The sequence below is a fragment of the Epinephelus lanceolatus genome, chromosome 6 (assembly GCF_041903045.1).
Source record: "Epinephelus lanceolatus isolate andai-2023 chromosome 6, ASM4190304v1, whole genome shotgun sequence".
NCBI classification, from domain to species: Eukaryota; Metazoa; Chordata; class Actinopteri; order Perciformes; family Serranidae; genus Epinephelus; species Epinephelus lanceolatus.
In genome coordinates, this window is record NC_135739.1 from 10,203,255 (window position 1) to 10,223,327 (window position 20,073).

Here is a 20,073-nt window from a genome sequence, read left to right on the forward strand (position 1 = left end):
AAAGACTTTGTTAAAGATGTATAAGTAATCAATTTTTGCTGGTTTCAAACAGACACACTTGTCCATCTCCCATCTCCTGAATGATGTCTTCTCTAAATAGCTTTGCAGTGATTGTGTGTGTGTGTGTGTGTGTGTGTGCTGGCACAGTATTAAAACCTGTTTATGTAAGACTGATGAACACACACATCAGTGTAATTCCACATCTACATTTCTGTTGGCATATAAACCTTGTTGGAAAGTTATAAATATGATTCTAAAATAAAAATATCAAAATGTTTCTTCTACAGAGGAGGCCAAAAATAACCAACGTCAACTGCTGTGTCACTCTGTGGCTCTGTGCTATATTTAACAGAACATCATTGCTATTTCTGGTGTTTTTCATCTCTCCTGTGTGAAAGCTTGAAGTGACTGTTCGGAGACAGCGCATAGCTTTGAACACTGTTGTTATCGTTGTCTTAAAACAGGTCAGGAATGATAAAGAGAAGTGTAGTCCAACAGATTGACACTCAATTTATTTATAAAATCAAATGGTGTAGACTTGGCTCAGTGAATCTTCAAAATGCAGTGTGTAGGAATAGATACAAAATAGTACAATAGTCAACCATCACTGACATTTCTATACAGGAAGATCAAAATAACAACATTCTCTACGTTTGAGCAAGTATCTCTGAGGAAAAAATACAAAAAAAAGAAACCTCCTTTAGACAGCACTACCTGATAAAGGGAGTTGGGAGAGTCATGGCTCCCCAAAGGACTGTGCCCAAAGAAGAGTGGAGCGACCCGGTGAAACACACAAGCAGACGACGCCACATCCCAGTCTCTCAGGACAGCTTTACACCGCGACAACTCCATAGTTAAAAGGCACCACACAATACAAATCACGAGGAGATTTTTGCCACACATTTGTAATGCTGTAACTGACAAACTTTAAGGCGGATGTCATGTGCAAAAACATCTTGAATATGTATCACACGTTCTGCTCAGTGTCCTCTCCAGGTGAAGTGTGCTTTGATTCTTTCCTTTACTGCTGACTTCTTTAAAAAATAGTTGAAATGTGAAAGATTTAAAGAATGATTGCATTATCACTATGTTGCTTGGTATCACAGGCATATTCCAGGTTTCCAGGTGTGGCAAGCGAGAGGGGGACAGTGGAGGGGACGGAGGAGGCCCCCGCTGTGGGTTTAGTTCCTGTAGCTTTTGCGTCCCTCTCCTTCCTTGAGAAAGGTCCATATGAGAGTGTTCACAATGTCAGGCTGGTCCTGCTGCAGCCAGTGACTGGCTCCAGAGATGATGTTGAGACGGAAATGGTTCCGGATGTAGAGGCGGCAGGCTTCGGCCATTTCCTGCTCCAGGAAGGCATCCCGCTCACCCCACAGCAGCAGCACTGGAGACCTGACGTGGTTGTGGCTCAGAGGGAGGGAGCTAAGGAGACAGAGGGAAAAAAAAAAAAAAGATAATGTATGAAAGATTTTAAGGGGAAAATGTACTTTAAAGGGACAGTTCACCCCAAAATCAAAAGCACATATTTCTTCTACCTGTAGTGCTACAAAGTGCCAGTTGTTGGAGGTATCGGCTGTAGAGATGTCTACTTTCTCTCACTCCAGGCCTGTTTACCCCTGATGTTAGCATATGTGTCCTTGATCCAAACACAAGTGGACAGCTGAGACACACTGCCATTCACACCTCTGTCTATCATGCGTCTCCAGCTCCAGCTGACTACTGCTGATATTACTTATGCTATAAGATCAAAAGGCCCGGTGCACAGATATTACAGTCACACTCATGCCAGCCAGTGTGTCGTCACAGCTGGAGATACCACTGTCAGCCAACCCGGTGCTTGGGCAGATACTGCCGCATCAGACACTGACAAAAAACTACCCTCTCATGTTTGCATGATACGCAGCCAGGCACTGTCAGTGTGTAACGGCACCTGATGATGTCAGGGGGAAACCTGGCTGGACAACAATGTAAGTTAAGGGGGTGAAAAGTCGGGACAGGACTTTTAACCAGGAGGCTGGTGTTTGCTTCCTGTTTGAATGTAAAGCCAAACCCTGTTATTTTTTAAAATGTTGTACCAATGTACGTTTATTTTGAAAGAGACTGTATGCAAACTGTACATTTCCTATGAAAACAGAAGTGTGTTTTGAAAAGACAAGGTGTATGTAACAGGCTGAACTTGACACAGTGTACCAGAGCATCAACAACAGACAACCAGGCTACCTTGCACGTCATTTGTAGACACAGTAAGTCCATGACCAAGTGGAGATATGTGACAAGGTCGGAGTGAGAATGTTTTGTCAGCCAATAAAAACATGCCTCCTTCCATTGGGCAAAATGATGCACATGTAAAATGGACACGTTATACAGCAATTGCGCTGTCACCAAAAAAAAACAACCCAACACTTCCTACACTGATGACCCAAACAATCTAAACTGATAACACAACTGATAGGAGGAAAATATGCACTTGTGATTTTGAAGTCAACTGTCCCTCTAAAAGTGCAGTGTGTGCAATTTAGCGGTATCTATTGGCAGAAATGGAATACAGCATTCACAATTATGTTTTCATCATTGTTCAATCACCTGAAACAAAGAAATGTGTTTTCGTTAGCTGAGAGTGAGCCGTGTATATCTTCATAATGAATGGGCCCCCATCCACGGAGCCTGCCATGTTTCTACAGTAGCCCAAAATGGACAAACCAAACATGCCTCTAGATAGATTCATCAAAAAGGCCTCCTTTCTGAAATTTTATATTCAGAACTCCCATTTAAATGGGTAAAATACATTATTATTATTACTACTACTACTATTTTAATTTATTTTATTTTATCTTTATTTATTCTATCTTATTTCAATTAATTTAATTTCATTTTATTTTATCTTATTTTATTTCATTTTATTTCATTTCATTTTAATTTAATTGTATTTACTTTATTTGTTTTTATTTATTTTTGCACACACATATAACTGCAATAAAAATCCGAATAGTAAAAAAAAAAAATGTCAGAAGAGGCCATGGGGCCACACAGACCTCACCATAAAAAGAAAAACAAACAATAACAGAAATGGAGAAAAATAAAATAAAGAACAATGAATTTCATGTTACTTTCCGTCTCACCCAAAATGTTCCAGAGCCGGCTGCAGCCATGCACCACCACTCTGGACAGGATGAGTGGAGATATAAATATAAAAAAGATAGGTGGATGGATGTTTCTGTGTGCTTATGTATTTGTGTCCCTGGTGCTTAGGTACAGTATGCGCTTGTGGAGAGACTAATTGGGCATGGGTCAGTGATATTTCTTTTATGTAAGCATATAAAAGCTATTCTGAGAGAACTCATTGCTTGAGAAGGGAGCAGATGGCGCGCTCAGCCATGCATGTACAGCTCACATGTCAAAAATACATGAACTGATATTTTCTTTGATCTGATTTGTGCCTATCACTCTGCTTGTCCGTCTCACGTGTCAGAATAAAGGTGTATGTGAAGGTAAATATTTGACAGCACTGTGGCCTTGAGGGAGAGATTCAGCTTCCTGTCCTTCAGAGCTCTGACAGTAGATGGTGCTACTAAATTTGCATTGAATAAGAACATTATATAAGCTCTCCATTTGCACAACACCCAATATATAACATAAAGTTTTTGAGAACTACACATCATTTAGACTTATACGTGGCTGTGTGATCACAGTATAGAATAACCAACCGTGACCAAACTCTGACACTGACTACAAAGTAAGAGCTGCAGTAACAGTGAAATGGTCTCCTATGGCAACAGCATACCTGCTCCTGTCACTAATGCAGGTCAGATATGATTCACTGCTATAGATTAAACTACACAGCAGAATGTAAAAATTAAAATTAGCTCCAACTATAACAGTAAAAATGGTACCTACACATAAACGCATCAGTGATCATAATTACATTATAAATACACATAATATTACTAACAGGGGACGTTTTTTTTTTTACTACTTAATTACTTTGACTTAAGTCACTAAAGACACTTTCAATGCAGGATTTTTACTTACAGTTGTGCTCATAAATTTACACACCTGATCATGCAGGCCACTTTTAATATGTCAAACTTCTTGGTCACACCCATAAATGCTATGTTTGGAGTCAACGAGGCCTATGACGAAAAGTACACCATCCCCACTGTGACGCATGGAGGTGGGTCACTGATGTTTTTGGTTCCCTGTGCCTACAGTGTCCCAGGGAATTCAGTCAAAATTGATAGCAGAATGAATGAAGCTTGTTATCACAAAATACTAGAGGACAATTTGCATTCTTCATTCTGGAAGCTGCGCATGGGACGCACTTGGACCTTCCAACATGACAACGATACAGTGGCTACAACAACAATAACTGAAGGTTCTGGAGTTGCCTTCATGGTTCTCCTGACCTCAGTAGCATTGAGCTACTTTGGGAAGATCTCAAACGTGCAGTTCATGCACGACAACCCAAGAATTTACAGGGCCTGGAGGCTTTTTGCCAAGGAAATTGGGTAGCTTTACTACCTTTGAGAATAAAGGGCATTGTACACAACTTCTGCAAAGACTGCGAGCCATCATTAATGCTTAAGAGAGGCAATACACACTATTAAGAATTAAGGGCATGGACATCTCAGTATTTCTTTGTTGCTATGTTTTTAAATGATTATACTATTCTGGGATGCCTTACAATTTAATCTGAATCCCATGAAATATAAAAGAAACGTGTTCTGCCTGGTCACACACTTATGAGCAGAACAGTACAATAGAGTATTTTTTAACTTAAAGGGAAACTGTGGTATTCAATCTGGACCCTAGTTCCCCATGTTTTTGTGTGTAAGTAACTAATGGGAACAACAATTTTTGAAACTGGTCAAAAAGAGCACTGCAGCTGCAGGTAAACCATGCAAAAACAAGAAAAGTTCGCACACCAAAATAGCTCCAGTCAAGTGTAATTTTTTTAAAGCATGATGTTTTTCATGACGTCATGCTTTAAATAAATTATACTTCACTGGAGCTATTTTGGTGTGCAGACTTTACTTGTTTTTACATGTGAACTTTTTTGGTCCAGCACCCAACCCTAAACTGGGTAAGATGTGCGTGTTGTTTTTCCATTTTTGGCAGGTAAACCGTGCACCATTGATTTATGTCCACAAAAAGTGTTTGCTTTGGCCATTGTCAGCCTCAGATTGTTGCTGTAAGTGTCTGACAACACTACAGGAAGGACCCTACAGAGAAACGAAAGGGGCTTTCACACCGCCGTGCAGTAATTTGCCACCTCCAGTCATTTCAATGAGGGGAAGGCAACAGAGGGGAAGTGGTTTCGAGCAAGGTGGTTAGGGTATAAAGCGGTTGCCGCCCATGTGCACGCACACAGATTTTGCTCTGCTGCACTGAGGTCACCGTATTGAACTTGTGATGTTTGCTGCCTGGTTTTAGCCCATCAAATCGCAGGCATCACGGAATTAGAAAGAAGACAAGATGAAGGAGCTGAATATATTGGTGTCTGAGTACCTGGATTTATGGCGCCAGTGATGTAGCTATAAAGACATCCAGAAAAAAAACTGGGCCCGGAATAACATTTCTACCTAACTTCACATGACTGATAAACTAAAAGCTAGCTTGCACTTCTGCCATTGTTCACCAGAGCACCTGCCTGGCATCACAGCTGCGGACCATGGTGGCAGCAGCCACTTTAACTTTTGGGGTAGGCGGCTGTCAGGGCATAGTGCATGGGGGTATGAAAGCAGCTTTACCTTTCACTACTTGCTCAAGGAGAAGTCTCGTTCTAAAATTTCACGAGAGGTGACTCAGTGTCAGATAGAGGAGTGCCAGGAAGAGCCTGTTGTGTTCGAGCACAAAAAGTGCAACTTAGTGTTATCTGTAAGGTTTTTAATGTCATGTCAAGTAAAGATTGGTTCATATACATGTTTCTGTACACTTCTTACTCACCAACCAAACGAGAGAAAATATATCTCAAAGCCTGTTGCACATTGTTTCACACCGTTTTGAGGAAACATGCTGTTCAAACTGGAAAGTGTTACGAAATATGATCACTGATTTATTCATGCCACTAAACTGAGTGGACTGCTGCCAACCAAATTTCATTGTGTTATAATATGCAATGACAATAAAGTATCTATCTATCTATCTATCTATCTACAAAAACAGTGCGCACCTCATTCAGGTGCTGACACATACTTCTTCCACTGCTGCTATTTCTAAATCTTTACAAAACTTGAGAAAAATCTTTGACACAATCCATCTTTTGGTCAGTGAACTGCTCCCCACCTGAAAACATTCCTGTAATAGTTGAGTGCTCCAGTCAGAGCTCCCGGCTGTGAGAGCGCATACAGATAGGCCTCCAGGTCCTCTGCAGTGAGCCATCGGCCTTTCCTTCCAATCCCCGTGTTGCGGCTGGTGAACAAGGCCTTCAGAGCCTGCGGCAGAGACAGAAGCAGACACTGGGGTGAATTTATGTGTCTGGTACAATTTGCTGTAGGAAACATTTACAGAAGGATGTCCGTGGTCACTGTGCTGTGAGTCAGTAAAGGTACTTCAGCTCTCATGACCTTCAGTCACAGCTCTGGCACCCTGACTTACTGCTGGCTAGACAACGTGACATGCTGTGCTTTTACTTTTGAAAACTCCATTTGCAGACAAACTCCTGCACTCTGTCTAACTTGCAAAAGAAATGCATTGTGACATTTCAATAGCTAGACCTTCATCAAGTTAACAATTCTGAAAACTCACGCACAACACAACACACGCTTGAAGGAACTTTATCCAGTCATGTAATCAGTAAATACATAAATTAAATGAACACTTTCCCTTGCAAATTGTAAGTTACTTAGAGTTAAATGTTCTGTATAAAACATTCAAAGCATTAATATAACAGCAAATCACAATTTGCTTTGTAGTGTAGTAATGGCAGCCTCTGAGCCTTTGTGTTCTTTGTTGTGGTAGATGGTCCAGCCGCGTGTGCATGTTACTGCATGTGAGTCCCTGCGTGTGTATCGTATTGGCTAGCTAATCGCCGCCACTCTGCACTGTGCTCAGTTACTGCTGAAAACAGTAAGCATCATCACACAGCCTAAGCGAAACGACCACCCTCCCCATCAGGTTAACATCATTAGCTCTGTCAGCACTGTTGCCATTGTTAGCACTGTCTGTGCTATTAGCGCTATTAGCATTGTTAGCTTCTAGCCACTGGCTCAGCCACCTCCATGTTGAGAGCCATGTGCAGGCAATCTCAGCTCAGACTCTGAATCTATGCTCTGAATGACGTGTGCAGCTCTTTGGGGAAATTAAAGCTGAACATGTCGGGAAATATGTTTATTTGCTCAATCATTAAACTATAAATATGAAACTACTGCCAGGAGCCAGTTGGCTTAGCTTAGCTTAGTTAAGCTTATTTTAGCTTAGTCTGCAACTGGATATTGGACTTCCTCACAAACAAACCCCAGTTAGTTCAAATTGGTGGCCACAGCTGCCCAACTGTAGTTTTGAACACTGGGGACCCCCCAGGGCTGTGTGCTCAGCCCTCTCCTGTTCTCACTTTACACCCACAACTGCAACCCCTGACTTGGAGAGAACTCTGTTGTGAAGTTTGTAGACAACACCAGCACCATCGACCAGATTATTTTATTTATATTATTGTTTGTTTTTGCAGTGACAGTGCATAATTACAAGTAACTGCAACAGAGTTAGCTGGTGGCTAGTTTGCATCCGTTGTCCCTGGGTGTGTAGATATCAAAACAACAACAGCAGCAAATACAGCACAGAAGACACTGCGCAATACATAAAAGAGAACAAATAATGATGAGATTCAGTATCGGGAGAGTGGTGCACAAGGAACAACCTACTGCTCAACGTCAGCAAAACCAAGTAGCTGATCCTTGATTTTAGAAAAAAGGAGGCAAAGACTCACACCAACGTCTACATCAGTGGTGCTGAGGTGGAGCAAATAAATAGTTTCAGGTTCTGTGGAATCAGCACCACAGAGAACCTGATAGGGTCATCTTGCATCTGAAACAACAGAAACAGCTGTATTTCTTAAAGAAATTTCCATGCCAAGTTCTTGGTAACCTCTCCAGAGGAGCAACAGAAAGTACCCAGGACAGGAGGGCTCTGCAGCAGGTGAATAATTCTGCCCAGAACATCATCCACCAAGCAACAGTGAGATCGGTGAAGTGGGGTGCCTGCACAGAGCCCAAGGAATATTCAAAGACAATAACCCACCCAGCAACAACCTCCTCACCCTGCTGACGTCTGGCAAGCAATACACAAGTATCTACTGCTGTACCACCGCACTACAGAGCAGCTGCAAGACTCCTCAACTCCTCCTCAGTAGTACTTGTTTTGGATTATTTACACGTAGCGTAAAGGAGCTTGCATTTTGTTGTGCATGACAGACATGAGAGTGGTATCAATATTCTCAACTGACCCTCAACACGAAAGAAAATTAGCATATTGCCCATTAAATTGTAAACTTTGCATTAAAACTGTAAGTAAACCTGCAAGTTTCAACATCATGAATATTACTGATTTTGAAAACCACATTTTAACATATACAAAAACAAAAAAACATTAATGCCTCATTTGCGACAAAATGCCCTTATCCAGTTTAGCGTATGATTTGGTAATAAGCTATAGTTTGATCCCTTTGTTTACTACAGCCTCTCTCACAGCAGGAGGCTTTAGTCACACTGATGCAAACCCTAAAAATAGCCTGACACTGTAACAACATGGAACACACACCAATGCACATGAACACACATGCATACGACCCACACACAGAGACGCAAGCACACACAACCTTGACCTTGAAACTGCTTATGCCCACACACAACAGACCACCTTGAAATCATTGATGGAGAGCATGAGCTCCGGGAAGCGGGGCAGCTGGAAGAAGAAGAAATGGCTGGACTTCAGCAGCTGGCTCGGGTGACGCAGAGCGTAATCTGGAGGAGAGGAGAGGAGACAAGTTCAGTTGTTCAATAGTAATTAAAGGCCAAGTTTGCACGCGCTGCGGGGTCGTGGACGTGATGACTCTCAATGACTTTGCCTCTCTGTTTGCACCAGTTAAACCAGCTGTTCCAGCTTCACATTAGCCTCCTGTAATTAGCTTCTCATCATCTTTCCCTTAAGGCAGAAGAGGATTTGCCAGCTGGATGCAAACATGGAACTGAAGTAATAATACTTCCTAATTAATGATAATAATAATTATGCTAATAATCCGAGGGCCAAACCAGAGTCTCTCTAATTAGTATAAAGAAAATTGGTTTTCTGTCATTACATAAAGAAATATATGTGGAGAGCCAGCCGTCTGCACATAGTGAAATCATACCTGTGAACACAGAAGGATGGGGGCTGTTTAGGACGATGAGTTTCGTCACCATCTCTGGGTAGTGAATGGCGAACAGCCACGCTATGGTCCCACCCCAGTCGTGGCCAACAAGGCAACATCTGTTGTATCCTTGGAAAAAAAAACAACAAGTGGACATGAGACAGTGTTTTGTTGTTGCAGCAGAAGACAGCACTGTGTTGTTTTGAATAGAGGCTGGATGCTCATGCTGCCTGTTTATTAAAGCATGTCAGTGCCAGAAAATCAATACTGTTCTCACTTCTTTATTGCTGGCTGCATCCCTCAGAGGACATTTACACCCATCAAATGGATGTATTTCATGACATACAGCCAAATTCAGATCAAGGTCAGGGCATTGGTTTGAAGGATTCTGATCACATTACAGTTCCCTTCGAACTAATCCCCTTACCTTTGCTCACACCATCGACACCCACTGGTATTCATCACAGCAGCTAGCCTCATCTTAACATTCAGGCAGTCGCCAGGAGAAAATGTTGGCATTGTACATTTCTGCAAACCACAAATATGTTGCATTTGTAGCTTTCATATGTATTACTTTAATGTTTCTGAAGTGACAATGTGATTGGATGACACCTAGAAGCTGGAGCAGAAGCCTGCCAAGCTGTAGACCACTGTTCAAAACCAACAAACAACAAAACTGGTTGTGATTTGGTGACCCTAGCTGTTTTTCAAGCGGCTTTTTAGGCACAAAACGGATGTTTTTTAGTGACCCATCACTGTTTTTCCTGCAGCTTTTCAGGAACCAAACATGGTGCTTTTTAGTGAACCTTTGCTGTTTTAAAAGTGGCTATTTAGGTACCAAACATTTGTGGTTTTCAGCAACCTATCGCTATTTTCCTGCAATTTTTCAGGCAGCAATTTAGGGTGTTTATTAGCAACCGATTGCTGTCTTACAAGCAGCTTTTTAGGCACCAACCATGGGTTTTTTAGTGACCCTTTGCAGTTATAAATGCAACTATTTAGGGATCAACCATGGGTGGTTTTTAGTGACCATCACTGTTTTTCCTGTAGCTTTTCAGGCACCAATTTAGGGTGTTTTTTCAGCAGCTGGTTGCTGTTTTACAAGCATCTTTTTAGGCACCAACCATGGGTGGTTTTTAGTGAGATGTCACTGTTTTTCCAGCAGCTTTTCAGGCACTAAACGTGGGTGTTTTTAGCGATCCTTTGCTGTTTTAAAAGTGACTATTTAGGTACCAAACATTCATGGTTTTCAGCAACCTATCTCTATTTTCCTGCAACTTTTCAGGCACCTATTTAGGGTGTTTTTTCAGCAACTGGTTTCTGTTTCACAAGCGGCTTTTTAGGCACCAAACATAGATGGTTTTTAGTGAGCTATCACTGTTTTTCCTGCAGCTTTTCAGACACAAAATGAGGGTGTTTTTTAGGGACCCTTTGCTGTTTTAAAAGTGGCTATTTAGGTACAAAACATTCATGGTTTTCAGCAACCTAACGCTTTTTTCCGGCAACTTCTCAGGCACCAATTTAGGGTGTTTTTTTAGCAACTGGTTGCTGTTTTTCAAGCGGCTTTTTAGGCACCAAACATGGATGGTTTTTAGTGACCTGTCACTGTTTTTCCTGCAGCTTTTCAGGCACCAAACATGGGTGTTTTTTTTAGCAACCCTTTGCTTGTTTTAAAAGTGGCTATTTAGGCACCAACCTTGGGTGGTTTTTAGCAACCTATCGCTATTTTCCTGCAACGTTTCAGGCACCAATTTAGGGTGTTTTTTAGCAACTTGTTGCTGTTTTATAAGCAGCTTTTCAGGCACCAAACATAGCTGGTTTTTAGTGACCTGTCACTGTTTTTCTGTAGCTTTTCAGGCACCAGTTTGGGGTGTTTTTTAGCAACCGATTGCTGTCTTACAAGCAGCTTTTTAGGCACCGAACATGGGTGGATTTTAGTGATGCATCACTTTTTTTCCTGCAGTTTTACAAGCAGCTTTTCAGGCACGAAACATGGCTGGTTATTAGTGACTGATCACAGTTTTTCCCTCAGCTTTTAATGCACAAATTTGGGGTCTCTTTAAGTGACCAGTTGCTGTTTTACAAAAGACCTTTGAGGCACCAACCATGGGTGGTTTTTAGTGAGCCCTCACTGTTTTTCCTGCAGCTTTTCAGGCACCAATTCAGGGTACTTTATAGTAACCCGTCACTGTTTTACAAGCAGCTTTTTAGGCACCAAACATGATTGGCTTTTAGTGACCTGACACTGCTTTTCTAGCGGGGATAGTGCCATGAGAACTGCTTTGTTTTTTTTACTGAGCCATTGCTGCATTTCCTGTGCCATGAAAAGTGGTTGGTTTTTTTTACCAAGACATCACTACATAATCTTTTCCTACCCATAACCAAGTGGATTTTGTGTGTAATCCTATACATGTTAACCACAGCATTGCTGAAACATAATGTTCCAGCATATCCACTACATAATCATGTACAAATGTTATGTATCTGGGGTTTGCAGAAATGTACAATGCCAGCATTTATTTTGAAAAAAAAAGGCCATGGCTGTTTCAGCTTTTATCAATGGAAAGGGCAGTGTTACTAAAGGCCAAATCTCAGATTGGTGTAGCACCATTAGCTGACTGTGAATATTGTTTATAATGTGGCCTATGTGGGCTTTAACTGCTGGTGCAAAAAAAGCTCTGTGGTCCAATCACAGATCAGAGTACAGCAGTTATCATGTGATCAATGCAAGCCAGCCACATTGAGTGAATCTTTTGCACAGCAATATGCATTATTGAGTACTTAGCTCCTGAAAGCCTATTAAGAAATTAACTATGACAGCTAGAACGATAAAAGGAGCTGCAAAACATTAACTAGACCTCTTTCAAAAGCACACTCTCAGAGAATGTAAATATTTAATAAGGAATGTGTTCAAAAACTGCTTGAGTGTATTTACAGACATGATGGTTCCTTTGGGCTGGACATGGACCAGTTGTGGGACCATTTAAAGCTGCATTTTTTTTGGTAACAATTGACCTAATGACTGTGTGTAATGTAACGACAGGTGTTACTTGTGGTGATGAGCCCACAGAGAAAGGTCACTCCTGGGCTCTAGAGAGCATTTTAGCATCGTTCAGCTCATCGATTCAGTTTTTCAACAAACTCAGCTGTGTTTTCAGATGCAGCATGAAGATGGTCCACTAACAAACGGGAGAAAGACAAAGCCAGCAGCTGGCTGGTGAACACAGAGGAGCATTTAGCTGTAAACAGGAGCTGGTGGAGACCAAAAACAGAGCTAAAAGGAAAGGAGAGTGATGCTGTTGCGGCGCGCACGCACTCCTGAGCACCTAATTTTCAGGGCATGACGGCTGCGTCCTGAGGTAAACTGAGTTCAACTTTTGGAACTGGTCATCAATAGCTGTTTGATAATTCACCTCATAGATCTTGACACACTGCTTTCTCCTACATGAAAGTATATGAGTCACTTTTAATGATAAAAAGTATAGCATCAGTTTAGATATATCGGTGTTTCTAGCTGTGTATTACTTGGTATCAGATCGAAATCAAATTTTGTGGTATCGCCCACCCCTGGTAATTAGCACTACAACAGTAGCTGTGACACACTTGGATATGAGGTGGCAGGTGTGAAGGAGAAAACAAAGATGGAGCCTCAAGACACGATCTACTGTTCTGTCACAGAAATTAGAAACTAACATTTCAATGCTTAGGCAGGTTATCTTACAGTACAGTACAGTATGTTGCAGGGCTAAATGAAAAATGAAAAACTGTCACACACTGGCCAGTAAAAGAGCAAAAAAAGTCACCCTGGCTGGATAATCATTAGGGGACGCTGGTGTGTTCAGACAGCCTCAGGATGGCTTCCTGCTAGTGTTAGCATGCAGTCTGTGGGCTCTGTATCTGCACAACATCCCATGTTCAGTCAGAATGAGTCACAGGACGTTTGTCATGCCATGCTGCAGGCCTGAGGGCTGTCCACAGCTTAAGACTGATAAACAAGTTTATTTTTGACTCAAGACACTGTCACAACAGTGTGCACTGCTTTGAGTTCATTGAAGATTACGCACCACACAGTTCCCCTGCGTTCCCTCACCTAAGTACTCCACAATGTCCTTGACGTCGGTGACCAGGTAGTCGAAGCGATAACTTTCAGTGGACAGTGGCAGGTCGGACTCCCCGTAGCCCCGCATGTCGATGGCCACCACACGGAATTCGCTCTTGAACTCGCGCAGCTGGTAACGCCAGGAGAACCTGAGGCACACAAACAGATGCAAAGATGACTTATGTCCTTCATTTCTTTGAATATTTTGCAAACTCAAAGAGACAGTTTGTTTCTTCCACAGCAGCTTATACCCTTTTAAAGGGGTACTACAGCAATTTAATATGGCACAGTATCATAGAGTTGGGGAACCCGCAAGAAACTAGTTGGAAAAGAAAGGTCAAAAACCGTGTGGCAGCAGTCCAGATATCTTGAGTTTTAGTCCCAAAACACTGGTTCCTACATTCCCCATAATGGAATTCAGTAGTGTCTGCAGATAACTCTGATACAACCCAGTCTCCCGGAATAAATGTTAGCATTGTACATTGCTGCAAACCTTGGATACTTAAGCAGATATGTTGAAACTTCACATTTCAACAATGCTACGTTAACGTGTGGCAACAAAAAAACCTCAGTTACAGTGGGAAAAGATCATGTTTTGTCTTAAAATACCTGGTTTTGGTTGCCCAACCCCTGCTGGAAACACAGTGCTGTCTCTGTAAAAAAACAACCGATCTTGTTGGCAATATTCTGTCTAGAAATGCAGCAATGTCTTGATGAACAATAATGGCTTCTGGAGGTACTATCCTTACTGGAGATGCAGTGATGTCTTGTTAAAAAACAACCGTTTTTGGTGGCACAATTCCAGCTGGAAATGCAGAGATGTCTTAGTAAAAAACAATGGCTTCTGGTGGAAAATTTGGGCTAGAAATGCAGCAATGTTACAGTAAAAAAAATAACCACTTTTAGTGGGACAATTCCAGCTAGAAATGCAGCATTCACTCAGTTAAAAACAACCGCTTTTTTTACACAATTCAACTTCAAACTTAGAGATGTCTCAGTAAAAAAACAATGTCTTCTGGTGACAAAATTCTGGCTAGAAATGCAGCGATCTTACAGTAAAAAAAGAACTGCTTTTAGTGGCACAATTCCAACTTGAAACTCAGAGATGTCTCAGTAAAAAACAACGGCTTCTGGTGACAAAATTCTGGCTAGAAATGCAGCAATGTTTTGGTAAAAAACAACTCCCTCTGGTGGCACAATTCCAGCTGGAAATGCAGCGATGTTATAGTAAAGAACAACCACATTTAGTGGCACAATTCCAGCTAGAAATGCAGCATTCACTCAGTTAAGAACAACCTTTTTTTTCACACAATTCCAGCGTGAGACTTAGAGATGTCTCAGTAATAAACAATGGCCTCTGGTGACAAAATTCTGGCTAGAAATGCAGCACTGTTATGGTAAAAAACACAGTCATGGGTAATAAAATACAACCAGATTTGTTGTTTGCCAGCTTTGCAGGCCATTCACCTTCCCTTCCACCCTAGATGACCAAGTCAGCTTACAAACATGTAATCAGAACTACGCCACTTTAGAGTCTTTGATATGATACGTATGAAACATACAAATGTGGCGTATCCATGGTTTTGCAAAAATGTACAATGCCAACATTTTCTCCTGGAGACTGGGCTGCCTGATGACATCATTAGCGGTATTTTTCAGACTTTAGAAATCTCCCTTCAGAGCCACACAGCGCATTATCTACACAGCTGTTTTCTCAGGCTGAGTTGTGTTTCGCATGATGATTAAACTGAACTCGATGTGCAAAATTGGTGAGATAGTTACAAACTAACTTTACAAACTTTTTTAAAGCTAGCACTCAGCTTGTTTTCCAGCTGAGTGAAGGTCACTTCAGTATAATAGAAGCTGTTTTAGATTCTAATCCACCCACTGATCATGTGGACTGGGATGACTTCCTAATTGAAGATCTTGTCTGCTGTAAAGGCTCCTCATCAGGACTGAAATCCCCCTCCTCCTCCGCCTCCTCCCCCTCCACCTCCTTCTCCACCTCCTCCTCCTCATCGAACCAGGGAAAGCAAGATGCAGAGCTCTGACTGTGATTCTGATGAGTCAGTGTAAGATCCCGACACTGAACTCTCAGATCTTTGAATATAGATGAGGTTTAAAGCAAAGTAAGCCCCTCGGACCCCTCCACCCTCCCTCTGACACACACAGGCACTCTCCTCTTTCTCATTTCTGAGCGGGAATTAGCACATTTTCAGAACGTGTTAAGTGTTCTTTGCAACCATGTCACTCTCAGCACAGTTCATCATTCCCGTGAAGAATGCGGGAAGTGAAGCAGAAAGAGCTCCCCTCTTCCGTTAATTAATCCCTGTCCTGTCAGCAGCTTAGATAGTATGTTAGAGATATGGACCAGGCTTACAGCTCTTGACAACCTCTTTGGCCCCAATCCAGGAGCCATGCTCAACACCGTTTTTCATTCCATATCAGGAGGAAGAGATCTTAAATGCTTTGGACCCTTTTACCCCGATGGCAAATCATGTCTGTGAATGAGGACTCTCCACTGCATGGCGTGGATTTGTCTCTGCAGAGATTTACCAGTGCAGCTGAAACATTAGAGCCAGGGACTTCTCATAGTCAGGGGAAATTTCAGAGAGGTGACCGATGTAACAAACACCAAGCGACTGAGCAAACAGAATCTCAGTCTGCTGCTGTAGTGAAGAGGAGCTGCGACTGTTGCCGCAACCACAACTCACCCACCATCATGATTTCTTCAGACTTACCAGAACTCAGGGAAGCCGTGTAAAAACAGCATGAGCGGCTTTCCTCTCTCCCCAGCGGCAACATAGTGAAACCTAAGGCCGGACTCCTGAGGGGGAAGAAGACACAAAAACATCATGCAGACAGTCTGATCCAAAGCCACTTAGCAGAAACAAGTCAGCGTTTTAAATGATTACCAGCTGCATGGAAACAAGTGGGTAATAATTTAATTATGAGGAAAGCAATACAGGAATACCTTATTTACTTCTGACTGAACACACAACAGTGAATCACAACCTTGTAATACTGTGCATATTGGACGAGTCACTCCTGTGAACGTTGCTGCAGAGTTCCAGTCAAGACCCCTTTCAAAAAATGGATGCTGACACATTAAAAATACCCCGCTTTGAAGGATAACGTGTGTCTGATATAATCTTTACACACAAAAAAACCCACGAAACTCATCCTAAATCTATCCACTTCTTGAACTTGAACGCGACGTGTCAGTGTATCTGCTGAAAAATAATGTACAAATGTAACACATCAGTGGTCTGCAGCAATGCACAATGCAACATTTTTTATTGCGACTGGGCTGGAAAATGTGCTTATTCTGGGGTTACTCTGAGAGGATTAAAATAAACATTCTCTAAGTGGATTAACGACACGTCTGACTCATACTGTAAATTTATTAAGGTTGAGGGTGTGGTAATATCATAAAGCATACAGACTCAGCTGTATATGTTAATTTATGGGCCCGTGCTCTGAGAGCGGCTGCACCAACAGTTTATTTGAATTGCTTAAAGGTCCAGTGTGGAGGCTCTAGGGGCATCTATTGGCAGGAATTGGCAACCACCCTGACAACTGCCTACCCGTAGGTGCGTTCCCTAAAAAAACAAAGCACCTTTGAATGCTGTCACTACGGTCCAGGGCTGTGATGATGGGCAGGTACTTCGGTGAGTATTGGAAGCGCAAGCTAGATGGCGCCCATAGACTGTGAAAATAATGGACATAGCCGCTGTGACACCACCCATTGGTTTGTGGCATAGATGGTGCTGCGTAAGTAACTGCATAGATTTCTACATACTTGGACAGTTTACCAATCATCTGAAGTTTGGTGGAAATGTTATCACTGGCCTTATAAGTTGCTAGCGCTATGTTCTACATCTCCGCGTATTCTGACACCAAGATTATCAGCTCCATCTTGTGTTCTTTCTGCTTCCATGATGCCCGCCCCCTTCCATCTGACTGACTGATCAAAGTCAAGTTCAACACAAGGAAGTGTGCACAGCAGAGCAAAATCTGCTTCCCCACTGATGCTGCGAAGCATTTTGAAAGCTGCGTAAAGTGCAAGGGTGCATAACAAAGCATTAAAATAGAGCTTGTTAATAAAAAAAAGTGCTGGGAAAAGATTCCCTGGACCCCCTTGACAGGTCTGGGCTGAACCCCTGATGTCCTAAAGTCCTAGAAGCGCCCCTGCGCACATGTGCAGGGCCCCTGACCTCGTCGTTTTGCAAAAGGGGCCCCCAGGCAAAGCAAAGTATCCCTGCTTTAAGATTTTTTGCACATGATTAGCTGTTAAAGGGGTTAAACCAGTGGGTGCAGTCCAAAAGTGGGTCGTGGGTCTTTTCTAAATGGACCGCAAGTGCCTCAAGTTTGTAAAAAAAACAAAACGCACTTTATTTTAAGTACAGTGAATTTCTGGCATAGAGCTTTTATTTTGAAGTGCTGTAAAGTGAGTGAATAATGGACACCTACTTGAACTAATGACTAAGGAGAAATCTGGACCCTGTGATTGGACCAGTTGGGAACCACTGGGATAACTGTTCAACAGAGTACACAGCAATTAAAATAAACTCACCCTGGACTAGCTATAGCATTAATTAAAATACATCTTACATGAAAATGCATCAATAATCAGTCCATTAATATCATATGCAGTATTTTTTTTCTTACAGCACTCCTGTACTTTCACTTTAGCCTTTACTTTAAATGTTAATGTTGCAGCATCTTTACTTTCCTCACCTACATAAACGATGTGAGTGATTCCTGCATGGTTTGGGAAGGTTTTTTCATGACAGACATGCCTCTGTATTTAATTACATAATGTTGAGCAGATAGGTTGTTGGAGGCTGGCACAGAGAGACGTGAGGCGGAGGAGCTGTCCTTTCAGCACCACCTGAGCGCAGCGCCTGCAAACCGCGATCCCACCGAGAAAAAGAGACGTCTCAACAATAAACAGACGCCTCATGATCCGCTCAAAGATCAGGCCTGTTTGTGTTTGTGCACGACGCGACACGACAAGTGAAGGTGTTGGAGCATTTTACATGTCAACATTTTCAGCATGCAAAAGAAGCATACACACACACACAATGGGCTTTCAGACACCTTCCATGTCCAAGTGCATGTGTGCCTTACCTTGATCCTAACATAACAGTGGGTTCCCAAGGACGTGTCATTCAGACAAGCCGGGGGAGTTTCACGAATCACCCATTGGAAGGTTGTTGTCGGCCTTAAGATGATGCTCCACCAAAGTTTCAGCAGGGCTACGATGGTGCAAAGAGCACAATAACCGTATATCAATGACCAATACCCCAAAACTCTGATTTTCAGCGCAAGTCTGATTAGAAATATCAGCAAGTTGTGGAGCACTCTCGCCATCTTTACATTGCCGCAGGAAATCAATCCGGATCAAGTTACCTATTGATCTCTCTCTGTCAATCGCTCGTTTCGGTTTAAACACAGCTCCGACAATGCCGTTGTGTCGTTACCAGCGCATACGCACGACTGTCTGAAGGGAGGATCCCAACAAACGGTTGAATGGGACGGTGGCAAGAGCATCACGTCAGATTTCACGCTTGCGTGTGACAGCAGCGGTTGTTTAGCAGGAGACGGTGTTGTTGACTATACAAGGCAAGTCCGAAATCAAGCAACGAGCCACTCGATGCGGCTCCTTTACAGCGATTTGAGCACAGCAGTTTTCTCACAGGGAGAAAGCCTGAAAATCACTGCAAAGCACCGGAGGCTGCACGCCGCTGTTATGGCAACAACACTGTATTTAGAAGGCAGCATGCACGTGCTCATTAGTCCACTGAAATATTCCTGTTATATTATCAATCCTTTCACCAACCAGGTCTTGGACAATATGCTGCAACACGACTTAATAAGCAGGTATGGCTGGTGCTGTTTTGGGCAGCGCATTAATATGTTAATCAGCTGTAATGCGGTCACAGGTGCGCCTTTATCAGGCACAAGATAACAGCCACACGTAATAAAGACTGTTAACCAATTTCAGATTAGCCTAATCCCTCACGTGACTGGATATGTAACGGATTAGGATCTGAGTTCAGATCTGACATATGGAGCCCAGGAGCTGACCAAATGAAGCACAAACTGAATTCATTAATAACTAATAAGCCTAAATAATTCAGTCTGGTTAAATTAAAGGGAAACCTCAGTGTTTTTTTCAACCTGGACCCTATTTTCCCGTGTTTTTGTGTCTAAGTGACCAACAGGGACAAAGATGTTTTAAATTGGTCCAGTACTGATCAACAGCAGCCTGTGGGGCATGTTCGCAAAGTCAATTTATGTCCATTAAAAGTGCTTTTTTTGCTACTGACAGGCTCAGACTATTATTCTAAGTGTCTGACAACATTATGGAAAGGATCCCAACAGAGATAGACCTTTTTGTCAAAGAGTAAAATCTTTTTGTTTGACCAAATCAGTACCGAAAACGCTATCACCAAACCAACCAGACTGTTTAGAAATGGCCCGAGGAACGTAACAAAAATCAAAAATCCCATTATGATTGAGCATCTGTGGGATGTGCCGCTACCCTACCTTGCAACCCACAGGATTCAAAGGATACACCGCTGACGGTCTGGTGCCAGACACCACAGGACACCTCTAGAGGTCCCAG

The 20,073-nt window shown here is 42.3% G+C and overlaps 1 protein-coding gene across 1 annotated transcript; it reads right to left on the reverse strand.

Annotated features, from left to right (window-relative positions):
* Positions 1–485: 485 nt before the first annotated feature.
* On the reverse strand, positions 486–19,100 carry ephx4 (epoxide hydrolase 4). Its single transcript, XM_033622442.2, has 7 exons — positions 18,573–19,100; positions 16,181–16,266; positions 13,431–13,588; positions 9,341–9,469; positions 8,851–8,954; positions 6,283–6,431; positions 486–1,422 (listed from the first exon to the last, which is right to left on the reverse strand). Exons 1-7 carry the CDS (start codon positions 18,813–18,815, stop codon positions 1,182–1,184), a joined length of 1,110 nt encoding a protein of 369 aa, XP_033478333.1. The 5' UTR covers positions 18,816–19,100; the 3' UTR covers positions 486–1,181.
* Between the last annotated feature and the right edge of the window lie 973 nt (positions 19,101–20,073).

Bases quoted from the DNA above. Each gene is read 5' to 3' on its own strand.
- ephx4 (XM_033622442.2), bottom strand. From the start codon at position 18,815: ATGGCGAGAGTGCTCCACAACTTGCTGATATTTCTAATCAGACTTGCG. The intron at 9,470-13,430 runs GTGAGGGAACGC...TTTTTTTCCAAG, and splicing joins GGACATTGTGGAGTACTTAG to GATACAACAGATGTTGCCTT. The intron at 1,423-6,282 runs GTGGGGAGCAGT...CTGTCTCCTTAG, and splicing joins TATTACAGGAATGTTTTCAG to CTCCCTCCCTCTGAGCCACA.